General features: G+C 38.7%; 1 protein-coding gene across 1 annotated transcript; it reads left to right on the top strand.

Annotated features, from left to right (window-relative positions):
* The first annotated feature begins 1,152 nt into the window (after nucleotides 1-1,152).
* Nucleotides 1,153-26,852, top strand: slc2a1b (solute carrier family 2 member 1b). The gene is made up of 10 exons (XM_088422898.1): nucleotides 1,153-1,565; nucleotides 12,796-12,891; nucleotides 19,107-19,267; nucleotides 21,175-21,415; nucleotides 21,493-21,655; nucleotides 21,768-21,955; nucleotides 22,039-22,143; nucleotides 22,958-23,059; nucleotides 23,136-23,339; nucleotides 23,592-26,852. The coding sequence occupies exons 1-10, from the start codon at nucleotides 1,551-1,553 to the stop codon at nucleotides 23,784-23,786; spliced, it is 1,470 nt and encodes a 489-aa protein (XP_088279024.1). The 5' UTR covers nucleotides 1,153-1,550; the 3' UTR covers nucleotides 23,787-26,852.

Consider the following 26,852-nt stretch of genomic DNA (forward strand, 5'->3'; position numbering starts at 1 on the left):
TACTTATTTTTTTTTTAATTTGTTTTGTGTGTGTGTGTGTGTGTGTGTTGGGGGGGGGGGGGGGGGGGCATTCAAACCAGCCAGACCTCTTTTGTCTGTCAAAAACAAAAGGTAGTGTATAGTTTCGGTCTCTCAAATTTGTTGTTTCAGGCCTTTTGGTAACAAACATGGCAGATCAGAGGCGAAACGAGGCTGAGTGCAGGGCATCTGACCGACTTGGTGAAAGATCATTCGATCACACGTGTGGACACCATCAATAAGCCATTGTTAGGACACCGGAAGGTCACAGATGGGTGGAGACCACTGGTTGGAAATTGATGTGAAATATTTTTTTTTATGTATGTATGAGGCATGCACAATATTGAAGAGTGAAATGTGGACAAACTTTCATTTCTTAATATTTTTGCCTGAATAGCTCCTTTTAAAAGACATTTTTTTTATATATAAAAACTTGGAAAGTGCAGTTTTGTTAACATAGTAGAAATTCCCCCTTGCATTGGGCGAGATCATGTGTGGACATTTGTATCATGCCATTTTCTGCTATTGGGCAATGTGCACATAAGATTGATTGGTCAAAATTAGATAAAAACTTCACTTTTGTACAAAAGTATTCATTTTTTGTCTGTCTTTGTAACATATCAGTATTGTTTTGACAATATTGTTATACAGATTTTGAAATATGTGCGAATGTACTTAAGAAAAAGATGGACGGATGGACAGACAGACAGACAGACAGACAGACAGACAGACAGACAGACAGACAGACAGACAGACAGATAGATAGATAGATAGATAGATAGATAGATAGATAGATAGATAGATAGATAGATAGATAGATAGATAGATAGATAGATAGATAACAGTAAACGTTAGAATTTCCTTTAAATGTGAGATCACAAAAGTTGCCACAAGGTTACTCTTACATTGCATGACTTGCAAGTGAATCGTTTGGCATGAGGGCATGAATATTTTAGTTGTGCAGATGCTTTTTTTGGAGAGGGAGGTGGAGTACGAGAAGTCTTTTATTCCCCTTTGGTACTTCTAGAACGGGCCTGAATGCTATTGGCTGAGATGGAGGCTGGGCCTCCATTTCCAAAGAGGCGCCACCCTTTCACACGTTGCGTCAGCCTCACGACATATATGAATATGAGCCGGGCCCTGAGTTGACTCGTCTCAAACTAGTGGCGTTGTGTATGGCTGGGCAACAAGGAAAAGAAGCAGGAAAACTACCAAAATACAGTTAGAAACTTTTTCTTCTAAACCGGAAGCTACGCCTCTCCACTACAAAAAAAAACTCGAGGGAAAGGAGAGCTGGAAGACAACGCATACGGGTTGTTTTTTAAGTATTTTAAAAAGACGAGAAACGGGACTTTTTAAGAGAAAGCGAGTCAACGTTAGACATAAGAAGGGCTTTTCCACTTTCTGATGATAAACAGCAGCAACTTTAAGATTGTCAGACGACGAAGAAGTTTTTTCCATTATTCCTTCCAACGTTTCATTTAAGAAGACGACGAAACAACACACGACAACGTAGCCTCGCCGCCGCTGTCATGGATTCTGGAAAGGTAACTTTTGTCAAACCTGTTCTTTTGTGAATTGTTGCGTCAAAGGTGCGTTTTCTGAGCGAGTTCATTGAGTACACTACATTTATTACCCATGATGTCGCTTGCTGAGATATCAGTTGCTTCCTTAGTGATGCTACGCGAATGTGGTATCGTTATGGCACTGCACTTTCGAACATCTTTTTAAAATTGTATTGTAATCCCCTTGACCATAGTGGATATTCGGTTCAAATTATGCTAGTTAATGTCCCCAACTTTTTAATTTATGCGTGTTTATTACTCTTATGTAATAATTTAGATGCGTAATTCATAACAGATTCGACAAAATGAAACGTGTGACTCATTGAGTATGACCTGCTTATTTTGTTTTAAATTGAACTGACTTAACAAAGAAGGGCAATATATAACTAATGACTTTACAAAAAACATGGGAAAAGAACACTTCCCCGCATGTTTTTCAGCTCCCATTTTTAATAGTTGCTCTTTAGTTCGTATTTGAGCTGGTGTGTGTGTGTGTGTGTGTGTGTGTGTGTGTGTGTGTGTGTGTGTGTGTGTGTGTGTGTGTGCGTGCGTGCGTGCGTGCGCGCGCGCGTTAGTACCTGCGCGTGTGTTGTCTTTGATGATGTTAGAGAACAGTAACACGTGGAATGAGAAAGAGTAGGATGGACATACAGTAAGCAGTTGATTGCAATCAGGAAAGTGTGTGAGTGTGCAGAGTGACACGGCGTGACCTTTGGCAGACAGCAGCTCTTAATTGAATTGGAATTTGTTTTGTTTATGTTCCATTCTTTAATCTTTCAATTTAGCATTTAAGTCAGATCATCTTTATTGGTCAAGAATGTAAGACATTTTTCTTTTGTAATTTGCGAAACCATAATATTGAAGTGAAAACAACCGCAGCAAAAAGATAACTTTAGACAAACAACAACAAAACAATATACAGGCACCGAAAGACAGGTGAGCGTACCATTAGTGTGTAGTAGAAAGCAATGACACGTGTACAAATGATGGAGAGTGTTGTCAAGCAAAATAAAGTGTACTAATTATGATAGTGACAGCTGAGCAGGTGATGCAGAGGATTGACACGCGATTTAAAATGGCCTGAAGTGCAGTAATAATAATAGAATGGTGATTTTTTTTTTTTTTTTTTACAGTTTTAAAGACTCACTCAATTTTTAATTTTTTTAAATTTATTTTAGCAGTTCAGTGATACCGTTGAACATTCAGTACAAGAAACTAACTTAAAAAAGTATTAGGTGAAATATTAACACGCATTGAAACATTGGCCCAGAAAAGAGGAAAAAGTAATACTTAAATTCAATAATATCCTTCCCAAGTTTATTTCTTAAATCTTTGAAATTGGTTCATTAAAATGTTTCATGTTTCAGTTTATTTCTGAAGAAATTTATATTTTTTTGTGAGTGATGTAGTAAAAATATCCAAATTTAACTAATTTATTCTAAATACTTGGTTGATTTATTATAATTAAACCAATTAGCAATAATATACAGTAACTAAAACAGGGAATATAGTATTTTACAGTACTACATACAAAACAACAATTTAGGATAATCACATTCTCTTTTTTTTTTTTTTTACCTTATCTACAATTGACCTGGCTGTTTTGAAATTCAAATGTAGCCCTGCCTTGCGCAAAAAGGTTTGCTATGTTCAACAATGGATTTACTCAAAGATCGTAGTACTTACTAAGCTTCCAATTGAAAATAGAAAAATATGACTGTTTTCACAATTAAATCAAGTAAACAGAAAAGATGGTAGCACTTAATAAGTGTTCAATCAATCCAGTCATTCGATTTCCATTCGAGGGGCCTCAGAAGCGGCATTATAGTCATCACGGGTGATGTTTGTATTTCTACATTAATTATACATTAATTATTTGAAACACATTTTATTTATTTTTGTTTATTTCAACCAATGACTGTTCTGTTACCTTTTTTTCATGTTTGTCTATTGCACATGCAGATTCTGCATACCGTGTATGGTTGCAAAAAATTTTTTTAGACCTCTAGATTATTCAAAAGGAACTGTACATTGCCTGAGGGAGTGTTATTGGTGCTTCAACTTACTTTATTTTTGCAGAACACTTGGGGAGCAGATGGATTGGTATGAGCATGTAAATCAATGGCAAAAAAAGTTGTTTGCTGTAACAAACAGTGTAACAAACAGTGTACAAAGTACTTGAAGTACTTGAAGTTTTAATTTTAAAAATCCATATAAACTAGAATACACTTCATTTGGAATTTTGTTAGTTAAGTTTGTTTGCTGAGAAAATATATTAAAAAAAAAAAACAACCTCAAAACAAATTGCCATTTGGTTTATTGATGGTGTAGCCATTAAGTGACCTGACAGGCAGCATGGGTTCTGTTACCACTCACCAACAAGGTGACTTTAGAATGCGTGCGCCCTGCGATTGACTGACAAACAGTTCACATTGTAGCCTGACTGTCGCTGAAATATGCTATGTGGATGTTTGTCCATCTCGCCAAAAACCAAGCAGCTATGAAAACAAACTGAATGCTGAAATACTTGGTTGTCAATTGAAAGCTTTTTGACTTATTTCAAACTGTTGAAGGGAAAGGTATGAATGCTTAATCATATGCACTAGATTTGTGTTTTTCCCATTGTTGTGAAATTAAACAGGTCTTTATCTGGTGTCTGATAATACTGTCTGCGACTAAATAGTGTAGCTTGTCGTCGCCATCCTCGCATTCTCAGACAGGAAATGTGACGAGAAACCAAGGAACAGTTTCGTGGTGTAGCGGCGCCGTCCCATGTCAAGTCAAGTCGAATTTACTCATGAAGCCCTGAATCAGATAAGAGTCTCAAAGGGCTTTACAAGCTGATATTAATAACATCACTAGGTCCAAAACGCCAAGAAGGCAAGGAAAAAAGATAAAACCTTGAAGAGACCAACCACAGTCCACCATCATTAGAAAGTTGACAAAATTGATCACATCATGTGGTGCTGTACAACAACAGTATGTGAGTCCATTTACTAAATGAAGCACTGGAGGAAAACCTTGAATAAGTGGGATCGTTTTAAAATGCAATCGGTCAATCCATAGCAACACTCACCTCAGATCGTGTTCTAGACAATCATTCTGTTGTAGTCATCTAACCCTCTCCTAGCGATGGAGAAGGGCGCAAGAATAGAGAGAAGAAGCAGCAGTAAACAGGCCGACATGTTTGTTAGTTTACCTAAATGCAAGAGTATAAAAACAAGTCTTAATTCAAGATGTAAACATTTCTCCTGAGGTAGTTGCGCTCATTTCTGCGAGAAGGGCATTCCAAAGCACTGCAGCCCAAATAGAGAAAAGTTTCTGCACATTTCCTTAGCTGTTGCTGCTTTAGCCATTTGCACTTTCCCCTATGAGTGCCTTGTACTCCCACCCTTGTCCCCGTAGGGTTAGGGATGTGATGCGAATCTCCAATCCCAGTCTCAGAGTTGAAAGTGTACATTTGTACATTGATTGCAGGCTGGTTTTGGCAAGTGTTGTGACAACCCGACTTGATGGTTGTTGTTTTTTTTCCTGAGGTGTTTTCTGTCAGTATCATACAGCAGTGGTCCCCAACCGTTTGATCACCGCGGCCCGGACAGCACCTTTATTCTTTGCGGCAATTCTCGCCTGCCAAAAAATAAAAGTTTCAATGTCGCAATCGAGTGGCCGAGACCGTGCTAAATATTGTGCTGACAATGCTGCGCTATCGTTCGCTTAGCACAGTAACTACGGTTAAACAGTTGTTAATTGAAGCAAACGCTGCACATACCAGTTGTCCCAAGTTCTCGCTTCCGCCTTTCGACAAGCCAGGTGAGGGCTCTTGCTTGGCTCTGTTTCGTATTGAAAGCTCAGCTGGCCGTGTTGGATCGCTCCCGGTGACCGCAAAGCGGCCGCCATGATTCATTCCTGATCCCTGCGTGAGCCGTTGAATGTTCCCGAAGTTGATTGGTTGTGGCGACTCAAAACGCGGAAAAAATAAATAAAAAATAACTTCACTCGAAAGGCGCTTCTCGTGATCGCGCGCGGCCATTTGCGTCACTCCATTCGCTTCCATCGCGTCGCCCGACGTGCATTCGCACCCAGTCCCGCGAACTCCATTGACTACAATACAAAACGCTCCGCTTGTTCGCCTCGTTACTTCGTGTGCAGCCCACGCGGCCCGGTACCAGACCGGTAGCAGTCCGCGGACCGGGGGTTGGGGACGACTGTCATACAGCACGTAGCGCACCTACACCTGACATGGTAACTACTAATGAGCAGCACGTTGCCACTACTTCAGCTTAACTCTGAACAACGCTTTGTTTGTGTGTCTCCTTTTGCAATGAATAAAACGCTAATTGGGGTTAAATAAACCGTTGACCTGCTTATTTGGACTCATAGCTCATGTGAGAGATCGAGCTTGGTGGCTCACGTTTTCTGGAAACTCTACAAATATTTGCACAGCTTCCAAATCGTCCATCTTCTATTTGATGTACTGCCTTCATTTGCGATCATCTTTGCACTTGTTACAACTTGTACTTCTGCTGTATTCATCGGGTTGAAATGTCCCTAAAGTCAGTCAATCATGGGAGTACACGAAAGACCCACCTGACAAGTTGTCACGAACACAAGATTTATTTTAAGATGAACCCTGTCACCAAGGTCATAGTGTTTGCTTTCGCAACACAGAGCAAAGAGAGAAGCCTTTTTTATTTGGTCCTCCATGTGACCCAACTGGCATGTTGGAGGATTAAATCAGCTTTTGAATATACATCGGCAAACTAAGTTGGATAAATGCATCATCTCACTAACACAATATTTGGAGTTCAGACAAGGTTATTGTTTCATAATGTTTGAAGAAAGCTCAAGAATAACTTGGATTACCAAGAAATGTTTGGCACACGGGTGCATACTAATTACATTCTACGGTATTTTTGAGCCTCTGTTTTCAAGAAGAGGAGTAAGGAAGTAATAATGTGCACTTAGTATAGTGCCCTAAATCTGAAGTGTTAGACAGACACATTTTCCACCATAAAACTGAACTATAACCTGTACACATCAATTGAAAAAAAAGTTAATGTTTTTGCACAAGTGCTTACGCCATCATAACAGTAGGTGTGGATGCTCTTAATTAAGAAATTACATGCACACTCGTGTTGTTGTAAATGGAATTCAGCACACACTTGCCACCATTTATAGTACCTCTGATTTACCCCAATTAAGGTTTGTCTAGTAGACTTCTTACATTTCTTTGCTGTCTTGTAGCGGATTAAAAGGTTTGTGCTTACCAACTGCTATCATTTAATTTGGTTATTTTTATTCCTGCATTCGTGATATAATTTTACCCACTTGTGTAGTTTATTAGTTAGCTCATTAGTATTGGATGTTTTGCTATGCCCTTAATTCCACGTGTCAATCGTGTGTTTAAGTGTAGTTCAAATTGGACATAAATCAGCAAGCTGATGAAAGCCCGAGTCGCAGGCCAAACCAAACGTGATTTTGGAAGTGCGGGTCAGGTGGATGAGTGTTGAAATTGGTAAAGTTGCAGGAGATCACATGTTGGATTCCCCACAGATGCGTAATCTGAGACCACGGAGGTGGCAGCCTGTCAAGGGAAATGATAAGAGTTCTTGTAGGCATGGTTTATGGGGGTTACCAGCTGAGCTCAGGTGCACTCAAAGCTGCTTTCATTACTTTTGTCCGAGCCTCGTATTGTCTTGAAATAATGTGTTAAGCATGCTATTTTGGCAACTTGAAGCAGCCTTATAATTATAATTATTTTTTTGCTGAGCAGTTTTGAGAATCATTGATTTAGTTTGAGGGGCCATTCTCTAATTTTATGGAGGCTTTTATTTATTTATTTTTTTACTAAACAATATTATGCCATTATATTAATGCTATTACAGCTATTAATGTTGACTACATGATGGCCATTTTTCTCTAAGTTGGAAATGCCTGAATGCATTTGAATGCACCATACATCTCGTTCTCACTTTAGCAACGACTTGTGCCATATCATGCTATGAGAGCGGAACTGATGTATGATTTCTTAGCTGCAAGATAGATACAGATACATTTTATCAAACTCTCACTTATTATGGAGACATTCTAATAAAACAGTGGGAGTCCTTTTTCTTTCAGGGTAATTTCATCAAAAAACATTGATAGAATCTGTGGTTCAGTGTTAGTTCTGAGGGTTTCTTCAGACCCATTTAATGATTCACTTTTCGACATTCCAACATGAAAGAAAATTCACTATTTTAAACCTTATGTAATCTTGGTTAGTGGTGTTAATTTGCGGGCCATACAACACAACAACACAAAACAGCAAAACTGTGCATCACAGCCTCAGTTTGTATTTGGCAGTAATTTCTCATTCCCCTCCAAAATTAGTGCATCATGTGGTTAACTTTCAACAAACAGGGACTTCACATTTGCATGGTAAATTTGTCAGATTGAGGCATAAAAATAGTTAAGAGATCGGCTTCCACTTGCCTTTAATTATAAGATGCTGTATTCTTGACTTGATTATTCGCTTAAGTTGATGTGTTTTTCTATGTATGTTCAGTCTATCAATTGTCCTCCATAATACAAACAACACATTTTTACATATAATCAAAAGGTCACCATGCTTGTTGATTTGTAATGGAATCCAATTGTAGTAAAGCATAAAGTATAAAGCACAGATTTTAAAAATAGGAAGTTACCATTCCATGATGGTTATGTTTTTCCATTTCATTAAAAGTAAATGTCATTATATTTGAAGCAAGTCATGGCAGTTTGGTGTGGTGACGACACAAGCCGGCTTCCTTTTTGGCAACAAGGATGATAAAAGTGCATGTTGGGTGTGACTTCATTTTTTTTCCTGAACAATTAAATGCAAGCGATACTCCAGTGACCGGTTTCCAGAGGAGTAGGGTTCTTCCACTTGTTGCCTCGTGTGTGACATATAAAGCAGACACAGCAAATTTTGACGTGGCCACAGTTAAGCACATGCTATATTGCTAGTCTTACCTTAATCCACAGGGAAATGTATGCACCTGTTCCCTTACATTGCCAAAACAAAACAAATACATTTCCTTTCCATAAAATAGCATCGGACGGGAGCAATATTTATCGCAAACCAGATTTGCTCAGCCCAAATTCTTGATATGTAGGTAAAAAGTATAACAGGTCGTTATTTTTTTTTTCCAACCCTCACTCTGTCATTCTCTCACTTGCTGTATTCAAGTTGTGACGGAAGTATTTTCACATATTTCTAGCCTTTCCCCAGGGTGAGCCAGCTGTCAAGTAGCCAGCGATTACTTCTCCCACGGAAGCAAGATTTCTTTGTTTACAGTGAACAAACACCTCACTGAAACTCTTTTGTCGATCGGTCGATCATCAACGTTTCATGGTTTGTAAGATTAGACAGTTTTTATTTACGGACAGCAGGAGATGCTGCATTTACCATTGTCCGTAGCTATAACAAACATGGCCGCCTCCGGAGAAGTCATCCCCATGTAATATAATTTAATGATAACTTGACCTACAATTATATTTAAATGAAAAACGGTCTAAATCTTACACAGTATCCTTTTAAGACACAAAAACTCTTCATGGTTTGAATGTCTGTTTACTCAACGTGACTATGATGAACTTCCTTGTAGGCCGGCTTGGAGTGTCTAATTGTTTTATGGCACACGTCACAGTGCATGCTTTAGATGCTTGATCATTTTCCTTCCTCTCTCTGTGGCCCTAATAAAATTTCATGAGGAGTGCCACTGTCACAAAAATTTCTTCTTAAAAGTTAGTTTGATACTTAAGATAGCTCAATTTCCCTTGGATTGGTTACAATTTTTCCAGGAATTTAAAATGTTTTGATTGGTCAAGGTTGCATAAAAATGCTTTTGAGCGCAGATGACTTCATAAGGCACACATTTCAAAGCTTTTTTTTTTTTAATCCTGGTCCTATTTTTTGCAACTTCCCATACTGTAGCGCACCTTGCTAACTACATCAGTTAAATTTTGTGACAGTATTCACCTAGAATCGTTGACGTTAGGCGTTCAAAGATGCCCTGAGTGGCACAAGCTGTTTCCTCTCCAAACACAGCACTCTTAACACTTTAAGCATTTATTTACTGTTCAAATGTGCCATTTTGTTGTTCAAATGGCACTGAAAACAGAGTGTTAGTGTGCAATTGGGGAAATGATGCACCAGTCAGTCTGCAATCCCAATGGAAACAGTTCTTCTCTGAAAACACCATTCTCAGAGTGCAGACATTAGGGTAAATTTCCAAACTCGCACTTAATTACCACAATGATAATGTGTGACACAACAAGGAAGTAAGTAAGAAAGTATGACATACTTAATCAGTCACACAAAGGCCCCACTGTTTGGGCTCCTCAGAGTCCAAGCTGGAATCGACCTGGGTATCTTGTCTTTGTATGGTAGACAAATGGTTGGCACCTATCGCTCAGAAAATTGCAGGCATGACTGTCCCATTCAAATACATAGACATCGGTTGCAGGCTACATAAATCATGACCTATTTGTCAAGGTCATTTTTGACATTATGTTGTATTATTAGTCTCTTTGAAACAACCTCTGCAGTTAAATTTGTCTTAGAACTAAAGATGATATACTTGATATAGTGTCCTTTTATTTAATATCTTTATATTATATTTATTATTATTATTATTATTATTATTATTATTATTATTATAAGAAGTAATCATAAATAGCAATGTTCTTGCACAAACTGTGATTTCCTTTGTGTTTACAGTTTGTAGATTCTCATCCCGATTGAAACACTTGACAAAAACACTTTTTCTGGTTTACTGGAAATGTTTGAATATGCGGCTAAGGCATGCACACGAACTATCTTTTTTTCATTGATGTAAGGCTTTTCATTGCCATTCCATGCGTCAACTTGAGTCAGACCAAGGCACCAACTTTGTAGGAGCAAAAAAAGATTTCCTGCAATATCTAGCCAATGAGTTTTGGCAAAGATGGAGAAAGCAATACATATTAATTCTACAACAACGGCAAAAATGGCATAAATCAATGACACTGCACCCAGAAATGATTGGAAACTTGCCAAAGTCACCACAGTGTATCCAAGTGAAGATGGATGTGTGCGTAAGGTTCGGCTTCTTATTAGTGGCTCAACATTAGATGAACATGAGAGGAGACTTAATAAACAAGTATACTTGGACAGACCAATCCATAAGACAGTCACCTTATTACAAGAACCTAGCTTAATTCAATAGTTCAAAAGAAATCACAAGTGATTTGGTGAGAGTGTAGCTGCTATTTGAAGCAACTCACCGGTGTTTATCTTCTTCATTTTTTCCTCTTAGTTCTAGTTTTCATAAAAGAAAATGAGGTAAGGAGATTATTTCATTTTGCACATTTATTTTTGTCTTGTTATTTTTTGGTTTACAACTTCAGTTGAAGAGAGGGAACTTATTTTGTTGCACACATACACAGAGTCACAGCTGATTGACAGGTATTAAGAGAGACATGAGGCACTGCATTAGTGCATTTGAAATGTCAATAGCCTGTTGTAGAAGACAAGTTTCCCAAGAAAACTTTATTTTATTCGAGTGACAGTGGCCAATAAGGTGAAGAATGTGCTATTGTATTTATTGTTTCAGATGAAGCTTTGTGTGTGTTCATTACGTTTGCATTTTCTTTGTAGTTCCGACGGCGTTGTTGGCTTTGTTTACACATGAAGGCGTGTAAAATGACTTTAAACGTCTGTAAAACACAGTTGAGCCTTGATTTGAAACCCAAAGGGAGTAACACAGATTTAGTGATAGATCGATTCCTGCTCAGTGATTGATTTGCCCAACGGTCACCTCACATCACCTCGTGAGTCTGAACAGGATATGCAAGAGAAAAATCTTCTTGCAACCTTTTACCTAGAAATTGCAAGAACTGCGTAGAATCCCATCGGTCAAATAAATGACTGTGACAAGTTGTGCCCGAAGCTATTGTTTGCCAGTCCGACATGAAGGAAATTAACAGGCTCTTCTCTGGCTTATACAGTTTGTGGTATGCGGACAATATATTGTACATCCCTTTGCTTCATGGGGGACAGAGAGGCCAATAACATATATAGTATAGGCATCTGGTGGTTCCCCCTCGAGCTGTTTTCAGTTTACATCCATTGTGTGGAGAGGTCCACCTCTCAGTGTCAGACAAATCTATACTGAACATGCTAGAATATGCTTTATGTTTGGAGTTGACCACTTTCCCTGGAAACATGTTTTTCCATTACAAAAACAAGATTCAACAAGATATTTTTGTATATTCAACAAGATTCTGATCCCAGACTACTCACTGTTCAACATGGGTGGGTTACACGGAGATTATATATTTAGCTCTATATGCTCTCATTTAATAGCAGAAAATATTAGCAACTACTCATACTTGGTGGTTATGTTTGGTAATGTATTTGTTGCATGCGACACACGCAGGGTTGATCCATTTTAGTAGTAAATGACAAGTGTGAGCAGCTACCCACTAGTGAAAATACAATGCTTTAGCAATAGATTCTTATTTTTAGTGTGAATGTCGTCATGAAAGCAACACTCAACAGTGACCCCAGAGTTGATGGCGGCAGAATGTGCTGTTGCTCATTTTCATGAGAAAGACATTGAATGTGAAATAGATGGACAGATAGATAATTAAATATGCAATATCCGCATGTATCACACATGATAGTACAAGCATGCAGCGATGAGATAGGCTACTCATTGCCAACTTGTTTTCTATTCTGGTGACTATTAATCTAGATTTTTTTTTTTTTTGGGCGGGGTGTCAATCAAGAATCTGAGGCCTTGTCTACATGTAACTGGCTTATTTAAATCTGCGTAGTCTCCTCCTCGTTGGTGTTGTTTATTTAAATAATTTGCATCTATGAATCCAGCACAGTGGGGTTTAATTCACACACAAGCATGCCAAGTCGCTCGGCGGCAGGAGTGTCGGCAAATTCTTTCCACTCAGAAAAAACTTCAGCTTCTGACATGTCCAATCAGAAAGAACCTTTGCCCCTGACATCACCAGTATGCGTCTTTGGTGGGAAAAAAGAGTAGCGTGATGACGCAAACCTCTGTTTAACCTGGTTACACACAACCGCAAACCCGGAGGCTTGGGCAAATCTCCATTTTGGCCAGAGGTTTGTGCCTCCTTCAATGATTCCTAATTCTAACCTACTGACATTACTTCTTTTTCTGTCCCTGTGCAGCAAATCACCTTTCCATTGATGCTGTGTGTTGGGACTGCCGTGATTGGCTCCTTGCAGTTCGGATACAACACGGGCGTCATCAATGCGCCTCAAAAGGTGAGCATCTTATAAAGTTGTTATCGGTCTCCATGAACTATACTCTGTGACTGGCTAGCAACAGTTCACGTGTACACCATCTCTCAAAAGTTATCTGGTATATGCTTCATTTACTCGTCACCCTTTTAGGTAAAGTACAGAAGATGGATTGATGAATGATAAAATAGGAGAAGCCCTCTTTATGTAGTTTTGTCCCATGCTTGTTATTTGCTGAGCTGGGGGCCAGAGTGTGGAAAGAGGGTGGACATTTTAGAGGGATAATAATAGCTGCATTAGGGCTTAATCAGCGTCAAGGACATCTATATTAACAGACTCCGAGTGATTCTTGTGTAAAAGCCCTAAAATGGACTGACTGACTTACTGACGGCAGGCTAGGATTATTGCTGAAAATTAAAAAGCACCTGTTCCCAGGGCACATGTAGAAAGAAAACATTCTCATGCCCCCACTGGAGTAAATTCAAAGTTTATTAACAGGAAGGTTAATAAAAGAGCCAATTTCCAGGAGGATATATAGTGAGAGTCAATTTTGTGTTGGATTATTAGACCGCGTTGGTCTGTCCATACCCTGCGGCCACAAAGCACACAGGGTATCAGGTGTGTCGCCAGACTGGCCTAGCCTCTTTACAGCTCTCTATTTACATTTGTATTGAAAGGATCCACTGTTGTTTGCTATGTTGCCACACATATGATTCAGTGGACGCTATACTAACTTAGTTTGCCCCCAATACAGCTACCCATTCATTTTCAACACTGCTTCATAGGCTAATAGATAACACATAAAGCTAAAGACCATACCAACATTATTGATTTTTGGAGAAAAAAAATTCAAGGGATGCTAAACTTTTTTTTAATTTATTTTATTTTTTAGAAATTTTCAGCAGCAAAAAAGTTAGTATGTTGTCAAAAAGGATTTTGATAGCTAAATTATCTTTTGGACAATTAATATATTTAAAAACACATCGATTACCCTTGTTGTTGACTGGAAATGACATCACATGTGCTCAAGGCTCACTGCTCACCTGTTTTCTGGGTTTGGTTAAGACTTGCAAGATTTACCATCTTACCCTTGAAAACAATTTCATTAACAAATTAACCATAGATAAAATGTGTTATTTCTGCTGGAAATGGCCAAATAATTTTATTATCCCTTTAAACTGACCAGATTTCATCAGAGAAAAAGGACGTACTCAATTGGTATTTTTAAAAGACACTTCCCATTTCAAAGTGTGACTTAGTCTTTCATTTTGCATTGTGTCAGGTGATATTCATATTTCAGTTAAGTGCTTTAAAAATAAATAAATAAAAAAAAAAAACGTCCTGCCTTGGATGTCTTCTCTCGTGAAATGGCATGAGGGGCCAGTTCCAGGTCCATTAATCCGCACCCGTTGTAGAAGTTAGTTGTAGGCACAGTTAAGATGGGGAGTGGGGAACAGCGGGGAGGCCAACACATGGGAGAAGAGGGATTTGGTCAATGTGTGTTTATACACACACTAGTTGGTTTAAGTGTGGTCACGTGAAGGCTGCAAAACAATTGCACAGCACATTCACTAATAATCCTTTTGTATTAATGACCAAGTAAGAGGATATTGTTTCAAATTTCACCACAACAATTTAATTGCATTAACATTTAAGACTATTAAGACCATTGAAGGGTGAAGGTTTTGGTGTATTGATGAACAGAGTTAACGTCAACATCGTTTAATGTCATTGTTGTATTAAAATGAAACAATCAAGAAATGTTGCTGGCACCCTGTTCACAATACTTACAGGAATATTTAAGTACATTGGAACAACACCAGACAAGAAACACCAGGTAGTCATTTTGCTTGCTTTTGTTTGCTATGCAACTACAAAAGTGTTGCTTCAAGTGGAGAAGAGGAGCGTATGCTATGAGAGACAAACAGTTTTGAATTAACATGCTTTTGAATCTGGTGACCGACTACGACTAATGCTAAATTCATCCTGATTGACAGTTGTAAACAGCTGTAAATATTAAACATTGTTGGTCAGTCTATTGGAAGCTGCCTGTGATCCTTTACCTAATACAGATCTCACATTGTAAACATTCAGGCTTAACTTGCGTTGGTCTTCCCTCAGCCATATTGGAAACTAGTAGGACTACTTTTCCCATGATTCCCGTGTTGAACAGGAAGTTTGCCAGCATGTAAAATGATGAGGATATGATCGGATCAGTTCTAATAAAATCAATCACATACTGATAGTAATTTTTACATGGATGCTACGAGTCAGATCGGACCATCCCTGCAAAATACATGAATAAATCCCTATATTTCAATTCACTTGAGTTACTTGGAGTAGGTTAATACACTGCTCACCTTAACAACCTGCCCACCAGCACGTAAGACTTCTGCTGACAGACTGTGAGCATGAATGCACAGTTTGTTTTCAGGCCATGCGCTCCTCTTTTGCCAGCTGCTGGATGGGCCTGCACAGCCCTCTTCGAAAGTAACACAAGCCAGGGGTCAGTCAGGACGCTTACGTGCAGTTTGGTGGGGACACACGAGAGGAATGTTCATCTCCACTACCAAGAGTGGTGCTATGTCCCTTTTGAGCCCTTAACTATTTCTGGATTTAATAATGTCTCAACCTAAGCTCTATTGGAGTTTGCAGCTTAGCTCAGATTTTTGTTTTTAAGCAGTAAAGCTGTAGTAGTTGCACCACATCAAACAATTGTTTAAACAACTCAAGCAAACAAACAGTAAACAACAATAATGTTAAATGAGCATATGCCTCATACTGAGACTAATTCTATCTTGAGAGGAGACTGAGGGAAGCAAGAAAACAGAGCGCCGCAGCCAAGTGAAACTGGAGGAGAATTAGAAAATCTTGTTTTTACTTGTCACAGTGAGTAGACAAACTTAATCCAGGGAAAAAACTTTATAATAGAGACCTCTGGAGGGGAGAACACTGTCTGCTATTTTTACCCCTGCCATTAAAGCAGTACGTGTCTTTTATTTATTTATTTATTTATTTTTGCAAAGCCCTGCCCCAAAGGGAAAACATATATATATATATATATATATATATATATATATATATATATATATATATATATATATATATATATATATATATATATATATATATATGTATAATATATATAATATATATATTTTTTATTATTATTATTTTTTTTTTTTTTAATGAAGAGAGGAGAAATACCAGAGTTTAAACAGCCTTGGTTATGCTTAGACAAGGCCTAAGTCGTGAAGTTATTTTGAGAAATGATGACCTATTTTAAAGGCAAAAAAAAAAAAGTTGTAGTTTAGTTTAAAAACGTTCTGGAGTTTTTACTTGCGATTTGTGTTTTCACTACATTAGTCCCCTTCCTCACAGCGTTCATTACAATTACAGTCAAATTGCCAGTTATGCAATAAGCAATGATGTCATTGAGCGACTACTAGTGGCTTTTAGGAGAGCCATAATCTACATACATACCTTTCTTTGTGTGGGGAGGCGGCAATGCTGCTGATGCCGACAACAAAATACAATACTGCAGCCAAATGAAAACTAGACTCTAGAGCCTTTAACGGAATTCACAGATAGGGCACCAGGTTAAGCTGACATCATTGGGTGCGTGTCATGTTGCATTTACGTTGCACTTCCTAGTCTGATAGCTTCTGATATACAATCCACCCCTACTCAAACTCGGTCACGTAGGACCTGTGGAAAACTTCTAACCTTAGCTAATGCGCCATGTCACTTCCTCATTTGCCAATATTTACTTGTGCTAAATTAATGTTTCTGAATGGTAGTGAGTGATTCAGTATTTAAAAACTGACATGTCATCTTAGACGAGAGTAGTTGTAAGGTCATGAGCAGAAGAACACTACATGATAACAAGTATCTCTAAAAAAAAGTGCAACAAGATAAGCGTGTTCTGAGCTAAGCAGCCAGTCTACCCTGAGAAAGGATATGACGCACCTGCTTGTCTTTACACAAATCCAGTGTGTCTTCTTCTGGTGTCACTAAGCCACAGCAATGGGGTCTGCTAAATCATTTGTGATACTGGTATTATGGGCTTTGGGTTTCCACTTATGTAGCTCTTTTGCAATATGTTGAACAATGACTCTTCATTCGCCTTCTGATGATGCATCAGAAGCAACTGGGAATTCAGTGTCCTGTTGAAGGTCACAAGGATCAAACCGCACACTCTGATTGGGAGGCAGCCACACTACAACCTGAATAATGCTGACACCCATTGCTATGATGTATCATTTCAAATGCATATGCCTTCATGTGGCCAAAAATAAATCAAATAAGGGTAGACTAAGATTCGGAAAAGCCTGCCTTACCTCTGAGGCTATTCAAAGCTTTGCAAACTTTGATTTCCCTGCATGAATAAACTTTTTTTTTTCCATACAGGAGATATGTTATTAGAGGATTAGAAGAAGGTTGTGTTTTCATTCTTCGTTTAAGATGGCTGTTAAATGCTTCTAGTTTTTAGGGCCGTATATTCAAATCTGTTTTGGACCAATCAATGATCTCCAAAGTATTCACGCCACGTTTTCTAGCTGGGCTACAACAACAGGTACCAGAAAAAGTGAGTAGGGTAGAGCTGAGTAGATTTCTCGGTGGAAAGTTTGTTTTTTGTCGAGTAGTGTAAGGTAGAAAAAATGGATGAGGCATTAGTACCAAATGACTTCTTTGAAGTTGAGGGAAAAAAAAACAAGAATACAGTAGTTCTTCGGTGCCATCTTTTGTACAATGGGCTACTTTTCCAGTAGCCAGTAGGCTCAACCTATGACAAATTTACGTGTGGGTTGTGGTCGACAGCAACTCCTGACTCTAATTGTGGTTAATTGTGTTTGAAAATTCTGAAGATCGCGTCAGTGCCATGGGTCTCTTCTACAGAAGCGTGGAGCTGTAAATGTGGAGTTAATAGTTTTAACTGGCAAACTTGTTCATACATACTTGTAGGTATATTTGAATCTATTTACAAGTATGTTCAAATATACTTGAAAATAGTACAACTGTTCTTGCAAATACTTTCAAAATGACTTGTAGGCTAAATGCTAAAAACACAGCATTTTTCCCCTTAATGCCACTGATTTGAGCAGGCACAAGTAAAACAATTTTTAAGCATTTGGGAAGATCCCATTATATATTTTAAAGATATTTAACTTAACCTTATTCTGCAGTAATTTTCATGATTTTATGTCCCATTTTCCCACAATGCCATGGGGTATGCACATAAAGGTACACAAGTACTGCAAATACCCTGTGGCATCATTTAACATTCAAAAGAATGTTGTTTGAGCATGTTTGATCATAATTGTGAGTGTGTCTTGCAAATATGTTCAAATGTACTATGATATGTTCAGAAGATTTTTGTCCAGTCAAAAATGTTTACCTCACTTTGACAGCTATACAGTTCTGTTACAGTTTTTGTAGCGTTGTTATTGATAAATAGCTTTAGGATTGTAAGACAACCTTGAAAAAAATCTCTCTCAGGGGTTCCAACACCCAAGAGGTTTGTGGAGCCCTGCACTATTCAGCACCAGTCAGCCTTCAAAAACAAACACAAGGCCCATGCGACACCCAACCTGTGCAGTGTGTCAGTGGATTTCAAGGCGCATACTGACGGTCACACGTTTTGCGTTGACATTTTAGGAATCATGTGAGCAGTGGCTGCAAGCCTGTGACATAAGCACAGTCACGCTCACACTCAAGCAGGCGGAGTTATTTAACCACTGCCACTTGCTAGCCTGGGTGTGTTTGTCAACACAGTCTGGGTGGGGGAAGGGAGTAAATTTGGCAGGCAGAACTTCCTCCTTGCCAGGAAGAGTTGGCTTTGCTGCCATCACATGGCCACGCTGCAGAACCGTTATCTCACTGTTTTTTTTTATAAAATTATTTATATATTCATATATTTGTTTACCACTTTTATTTGATGGTGTGCCCTGAGCTGTTTCTAATGTAAATAAAATATGTGGTTTGGACCCCATGTACAAGTAAATTATTTACAAAGGTGCTTTGAACTGCAAGAGCTGAGTCTTATGTCTTAAACTGCTGTCCTCTGCCCTACCATCTCAGTTATTTAACAACAATTTATATACTGTATAATTTTTACTAGCCAATGTTTTTGTAAACGACATATAAAATAAGAAGCCATGGGTTTTTTAGCTCAGTAAAGATTAGCAATGACAACAAATGTGGTTGTGGTAATCATCTTCACCCTGTCATCTTTGCAGATCATTGAGAATTTCATCAACGATACATGGCTTGAGCGATACCAGGAGCCCATTACGGACAACACGCTCAAAGCTATCTGGTCCATTGCTGTGGCCATCTTCTCCGTTGGTGGCATCTTTGGTTCCTTTTCAGTTGGCGTATTTGTCAATCGCTTTGGAAGGTAACTGCACAAGACATTTCCCACGATTGTGGGTATCAATTACAGCTTTACCTCCTTTTTTTGATGAAACAAATCACAGATAGTCATAACCTCATAGGTAGATAAGTAGTCAGTTAGGTAGAGATAACCAGAAACCTATAAAACGAAATTTGTAATCCCTCAAGTTTCACCTTTAGTTCCCACACTTTTAATTTAATCGGCCATGTGGAACCATGCTCTCAACCTGTACATCTTTATTGATTCAAGAAACACTAAAATAGAGGGTTTTTCATCTGTTTGCCAACTAATTCAATGTGTTCACAAAAGGTGGAAGGTTCCTCTGACTGTGTTGAAGTCGCACATTTCAAAGAGGCCATAACATGAAAAGTCAACTTTTTGGAGCATATTCCAATGTTGATTCCTGACCTTAAAACACCCCCAAAGTGTTATTTTCCTGAATTTATGCATTTCAAAGCTTGACTCGCTTATTTTGCACTCTCGCAATGGCCCCGCCCTTACAGATAAAAATTAATTAATGCACGCTTATGACTGCAGGATAAATACGGACCTCCCCTATACCTCCCCATTCCGCTTGCGCAAGAGATTATACAAGTTACATAATTGACATTGTCAACAACCGACTATTCGTGACAGCCCTAATAAAGACTCTGTTCCCATCGTTCACAGTAGAGTCCTTCAAAAGACTTGGTCTGTTTGTGAACGTCACATCCCTATTCCCTTCTCGTTCCCTCACCTATTAATTTAATCTGCTGCATCGAATACTTGACTGCAACATGGAGATGTTTTTCAGTGTCCCCTCGTTGTAGTTACCATACCAAGCTTTATTTAGTCAGTTACCCACAGACTACACTGAGCGGCTCTTCATTTAAGTTTTTCAGCGGTATAAATTTGATCCCACAAGACTGCAAGCTCTTGTGCCAGTGGAAAAGCCACAGGCATTTACACAGGCATTTGAACAAGTGCTGTATTGATCTCTGCATTGCCTCTTGGCAGTCTCTTCTACTCCATCAACTAAGTAACCGAATTGTTTAATTATTTAACGTTTTCCTTTTGCACGTTTGTATAAGGCGGGTAGAATGGCCGTGGATATTGTAGGTAGGTCGACAGATTCAAAGGAAGTGCTCATAGAACTAAAAGATTAAAATATTTTTTTAGCGTGCTGGATTATAAGGTGCCATCTCAATGAAAAGGTACATTTTGGAAATTTACATATATGAGCTGCACTGGCTTATAATGTAAACAAACCAGTGTGGCAAATGACTTGAAACTACATTAGACTTCAATACATAAAGCACAACTGATTCTAAGGTGCAGTTCAATTTTTGAGAGTGGTGAGAGTGAGGGAGTGGTCAGTACTGTAGTGTGGTGAAAATGCTTGTCAGATAGTTATATAAGAGATGGAGTTCAGTTAAATGAAGTTGGCTGTCTTTTGAAAGACTTTTTGTGTGTGTCCTCAATAAAGTGCAAGGCAAGAAGTTGTCTGTAAGCTTTGTGATTACGTTTGGCATTCTACAAGGTTCATTCATTCATTTATGTTTTAAGCATTGCCTGAACATGTGTTGGTTTTCAAGGGTAACCAGCATACCCTGCTTTAGTCTGTTACCCAGTCAACACAATTTAAAAAAAAAAAAATTATATATATATATATATATATATATATATATAGATAGATATATATATATATATATATATATATATATATATATATATATATATATATATATATATATATATATATATATATATATATATATATATATATATATATATATATATATATATATATTGTATTGTCAAAAATACAATATAGCAGGCATTTTTTGGTAATCGAAATTGGGCACTTGGATTTGCAATAGAAGTCCACCTTAATTGTCACTAATTTTCATATGTCCATTTGATGTTCTCAGGAGAAACGCCATGCTCATGGCTAATGTTCTGGCTCTGATCTCATCGGCCCTGATGGGCTTTTCCAAGACGGCATCCTCCTTTGAGATGCTCATCATCGGTCGCTTTGTGGTGGGCTACTACTCAGGCCTCTCCACTGGCTTTGTGCCCATGTATGTGGGTGAGGTGTCACCCACATCACTTCGGGGGGCTTTGGGGACCCTTCACCAGCTCGGCATCGTTGTGGGCATCCTCATTGCACAGGTACTTTTGATTTTTATTTACGTTAGCGCCTTCTTAATAAATGTCATCACTCATGTGCGCCTGCTGGCTTATTTCAGGTGTTTGGATTGGAGGCCATTATGGGTAACAGAGAATTGTGGCCACTCCTTTTGGGCTTCATCTTCATTCCATCAGTGATGCAGTGTATCCTGCTGCCTTTCTGCCCTGAAAGCCCGCGGTTTCTGCTCATCAACAAAAATGAAGAAAACAAAGCCAAGACTGGTAGGTTCTCATATGCACAGAAATAGTACAAACACAACAAGTTCAGATTCATGTTTTGGCTAGAGGATTTTATTTATACAGGACAAAATCACAATTTGTGTTGTTATATTAGTGCTGAAGAAGCTGAGGGGTACCAGCGACGTGAGCGCTGACATGCAAGAGATGAAGGAGGAGAGCCGGCAGATGATGCGGGAGAAGAAGGTGACCATCTTGGAGCTGTTCCGCTCGCCTCTCTACCGCCAGCCCCTCATCGTTGCCGTCGTGCTGCAGCTTTCACAGCAGCTGTCAGGCATCAATGCTGTGAGTTTACCACACCACCTCTTTTTGTTTTAACTTATTTTTTTAAATGCAACCTAAAACTAGTATATTATTTGTCCTGTCAGGTGTTCTACTACTCCACAAGCATCTTTGAAAAGGCTGGAGTGGCACAGCCAGTCTATGCTACCATCGGCGCCGGTGTCGTCAACACAGCTTTCACTGTAGTGTCGGTGAGTAGGTCAATCCACTAAAAAAGTGCAAAGGTTAAAGAAACCATCTACTTTGTTGCAGTCCAGTTTTTTATTTCTTTCTGCGCTTTTTGTATTTGCACATATGTAGGGTGTTTGCATCATAGTAGGAGTCAACAAGTTGGCCACTGTGAAGTGGACAATTGAAGATCACCTTCCGCACTCGAATTGAGCATCCTTGGATGATTATATTGTGTTACACGCTGTTGTCATATTTATAAAAGTAATACAAAGACATCCACGACATGTCCACAGAGTTCATCCGTGACATGTCCGCAGAGTTCAGAATCTATCGGCCTGTACCTCTAATAATCCACCCAAAATGTGTTACACTACATGTAAATACATAATACGACTATTGGATACTTTTAGGCGCCAAATTGTCAGGTGCGGCAGGGGCATGTAAAAAAGCGAAATACCCATGACTCAAAAAAAAATTTCTAGTATCTCTGCCAAATATGCAAAAGGTGGCTCGCATCTGCAGGAAATTCAAGATGCACTGTGGAATGTCTATGAAAATAAAGCACTCAAGAGTTAAGAGTGCTGTTTTGCTTACATGCTATGTTTGTTGTTGTTTTATTGAAATGGTTAAAGATACTTCTATCGTAGTTATCAACATTTACAATGGGTTATATGGACTTGCACAAAACCCAATTGGAACGCTAATTTGATGAAAATCCCACATAATCCAAATGAAACCACATAAAACTCTTTTACACTTACTTTTGAGACTTATGTTGTTTTGCGTTAACGACATAGTGCCAATGGCCTCAGCTGGTAACTTCTTTGCTTACAGCTGTTTGTGGTGGAGCGTGCCGGCCGCCGGTCTCTCCACTTGCTGGGGCTGTTGGGAATGGCTGGTTCTGCCCTACTGATGACCATCGCCATGGCTCTACTAGTACGTGAGCCCCTCGGGTCAAATCTGCACGAATTCTGATTCTGGATGTAATGCACTGCTTTCCCTTTTCTCGCAGGAGCAGATTAAATGGATGTCCTACCTGAGCATTGTAGCCATCTTCGCCTTCGTGGCTTTCTTTGAGATCGGACCAGGTCCCATCCCCTGGTTCATTGTGGCCGAATTATTCTCTCAAGGGCCGAGGCCCTCAGCCATGGCGGTGGCCGGTTTCTCTAACTGGACCGCCAACTTCATAGTGGGCATGGGCTTCCAGTATTTAGCTGTGAGTACAATATGGCCATATCATGAGTATTATTGATACATGAAAATAAATGAGCCTCATATTAGCGCTTAAAGACTTTGGACACCATTTTTACAAATTTAATCATGTTACAAACAATGTAATATCTATAAATCAATGAACGCTTATCATGGATTTTAAAGCGTGTTTGTATGCATTATAATTAGAAAGGATCCTAAAGTCATGTAAGGCCATCTAATATACTGTGTGCTCTCCCTCTTTTCTCGTGTGCAGACGGCATGCGGCGCCTACGTCTTCGTCATTTTCATCGTACTGCTGCTCTTCTTCTTCGTCTTCACCTACTTTAAAGTCCCCGAAACCAAAGGCCGGACTTTCGACGAGATCGCGTCCGGCTTCCGCCAGAGCGCCGTAACTGGCGGAGAGAAGCACGAGGAGCTCAACAGCCTGGGGGCCGACTCGCAGCTCTGAAGTGACCCACCCCGCCCCGTGATAGCACAAACTCTTGATCACTGGGAGGAGGGGACCTGCTAGAGGTGGGGAGCGAAAAGGGGTGGTGGGGTCTACGTACTTGCTAGACGGGTCCCGGCGTAGAATCATTTTCACACTGTCAAGCACATTTCGTCGTCTTCATCGCGTGTGATTCTCCTATACGTCTTCTGCTGCCCCAGCCCCCACTGACACACACACATGCACACACACTCCCCTCCTCTCGTGTCACTCAAAACACTTGACGGGCAGCGTGTGGCCCGGGAGATGTGAACGAGGCGCTTCAGAAGGTTTTTATTTCAAGAAGGAAAATGTGCCTTTTTATGATTATTATTTTTACTTAGATCTACTTTTCCACTGAGCGATCATACTGTAAAATGCTGTATGTAACACTGTAGACTCTAGCACTGTAGCTGCTGCACAGCTTCCTCCTCCAGATGGCGCACTTTTCCATGAAATATTCACCCCAATATGTTACTGAGGAAATTTGTTACTGATCTTCTGACAGCTCCTTTTAAATAGGATGTATATTACATATTGACGCTACAGACATTATAAATATTCTTAGTTTTTTAGAAAAGGTCTATACGTACTGATATTGGCTGGCAACCAGTTCAGGTTGTCCCCTGGCTACTGCCCGAAGTCAGCCGGGATAGGCACCAGCAAGGCTGCGACCCTTGTGAGGATAAGCGGCTATTGAAAATGGATGGATAGTCTATATGTAGTTGATTACGTGCATGCAAATGAGTTTAAGGCCACTTTGAATAAAAAATACTAGGAAGATACATGAAATAATTGTTTTTATGAATATGCAACTTCAGAAACTGTAACCTTGTAGACCAATTTTTTATTACATTAGTCCTAATTTTAATTTTAAAAAAAATTGAAATTAATACGCCTAGAATTCCTTAATTTATTAGATTTCAATCATACCCGTCACAAAATATAGCCAAAATGTTACTTTAAAAAGAAAACAAAAACATTGGCGCTTTTGGATATCTAAGTGATAAACTTAATCACATCTTTATTTCATAACTTTTGTTGCAATGAACTTTTTTTTTTTTTTTTTTTTTGCAGTGTGGCTTTCCGGATACTGCTGTGTATGTTCATGATTTAAAGAGTAAAATTTTTCTTGAGGCAAATTTTAATATCACACTAAAAAACAAAAAAAGTTGTGCCCTAGTTACTCTCAGTTGTCTTTTTTTCTGTGAGGCTTTTTTTTTCCTGCCAGAGCCTCAGGCATTTGGAAAAAACATTTTTGAATGGAAGTGGGTGAGACAAAATGGACCAAAAATGAAAGTCAGCTTTTGTTATTTTTTCTTAAATCAACTGTCCACGCCTTGCTATGCGTTCCATTGTGGAAGTATTGCTGTGCGCTGCCACGTGTCGCAGTATTGTTGGGCTTGCTCGGCCTCGCTGTCTACTTCTGCTGTATCACTGCTCTCTTCTCTTTTATTTGAGGAAACCAGTAAAATGAAAATATATATACATTTAGCAGCACTTTATTATTCATTTTTTTCTTTTGTCTCGGTAACAACTCAAATCTTTGTTCCGTAGGAGAGTGGCTGATGAATGAATTGATGTTGAGATGGGATTGTGTCATATCCGCATATCTTTTTGTTTTATAGTTCATTTTCTGTTAATGAAGAATTTCTTTTAATGAAGAGCTATTTTAAATCAGGCTACTTGTTGGCACGATTTATCATCAAATCAGGACTTAAATCCAAATCATTTGACATTGTGACCATTCCATAAGTTATTAACACAATGTCGCTGTCTACTAAAAAGCAGGTACCTGCTGCAAAATTTGTCAATTTTCGGCAAAATCCTTGAAGAAATTGCTCTCGTTCTCAGCCCACATTATATGGTGAAGGGAAAAAAAAAGTCGCAATTTAGCATTGGCTATCTGTCAAGAAAATCTGCGACTGATTGCTTCCTAGCACTAGTTTGTCAAGCATACGAGCCCTGGAATTTGTGCAAAATGGCTAATTCAAGCCAAAAGGGCTGGCTTCCTGTTCATTTTAGGTCATTGATCTTTGAGACCTTTTAATACAGCGTTATTCTCTTTCAAACAAAAATGTCCAACATTTTATTTTTGGGCGTCAGGTGTTCACAGCTTCTCTTTTTTTTTTCTTCTCATCATTGCTGTGTGAGGCACAAAGTGTTCTTTCTTTCCTTCTTTACTTTTTTTACTTCCCAGGAGTGCTACTTAGTGAGAATTGGCTGCTTCAAACCAAAATGGCCTCTGCATTTTTTTTTTTTTTTGAACCAGGAAACTGGTGTTTGGATTTTTTTTTTTTTTTTCTGAGTGGGAAAAGTATTCCTGTAATCCGAAATTGCTGAATTCCTGTTCAGTTTCCTTTAAGGGGCCCTTGATTCGTTTATGCCCAATGTCATGACAAGCATCCATCAAGTTTCATGTTAGTTGGTGAGACAGGTGGTACTTTTCCCAGGGTCACAAATGAATGAAATACCTGTATTTTTATTTAACTTTCTGAGCGCCTAAATTACATACATTGTCACCAGGGTACATAAACTAAATGTTGAGTTACCGACGTTTTTTATTGGACAGCGAACATTGTTAAGAAAAAAAAAAAATCGTGCCATTCAATCTGTGCCTTTCAATTTACCTACAAGTGTACAAAAAACTACTGGGGTTTATGTTATACTGATACATGCAAGCCTTTGAAATATCACATTGTAAATAAAACAAGTCACTCCAAATAATGTTAAATTGATTAAAAATATTTATATTACATTGGATAATTAGATTGTTGCTGCAAAAAAGGACTGTACCTTTTTAAAATGTATATTATCCTCCACACACTTGTATTCAATAATCAGATGTTACATGTTGAAAGAGTGGAAAAAAATGGTGTACTCATTTTGGGCACAAAAAATATTGTAGCATTTTAGTAGTGTTTTAATAATTGAAAAAAAAATGTGTGTTTTGGAATGTGAACCTCTTTTGTGTTGAGGAAAATGTTAAAACTGATGTTGTCCCAATTGTCAGAATTGGCTGAATAAAAGAAATGATGCACACGACAA

This window comes from Hippichthys cyanospilos, chromosome 9 (genome assembly GCF_059441005.1).
Source record: "Hippichthys cyanospilos isolate Australia breed blue-spotted pipefish chromosome 9, RoL_Hcya_1.0, whole genome shotgun sequence".
NCBI classification, from domain to species: domain Eukaryota; kingdom Metazoa; phylum Chordata; class Actinopteri; order Syngnathiformes; family Syngnathidae; genus Hippichthys; species Hippichthys cyanospilos.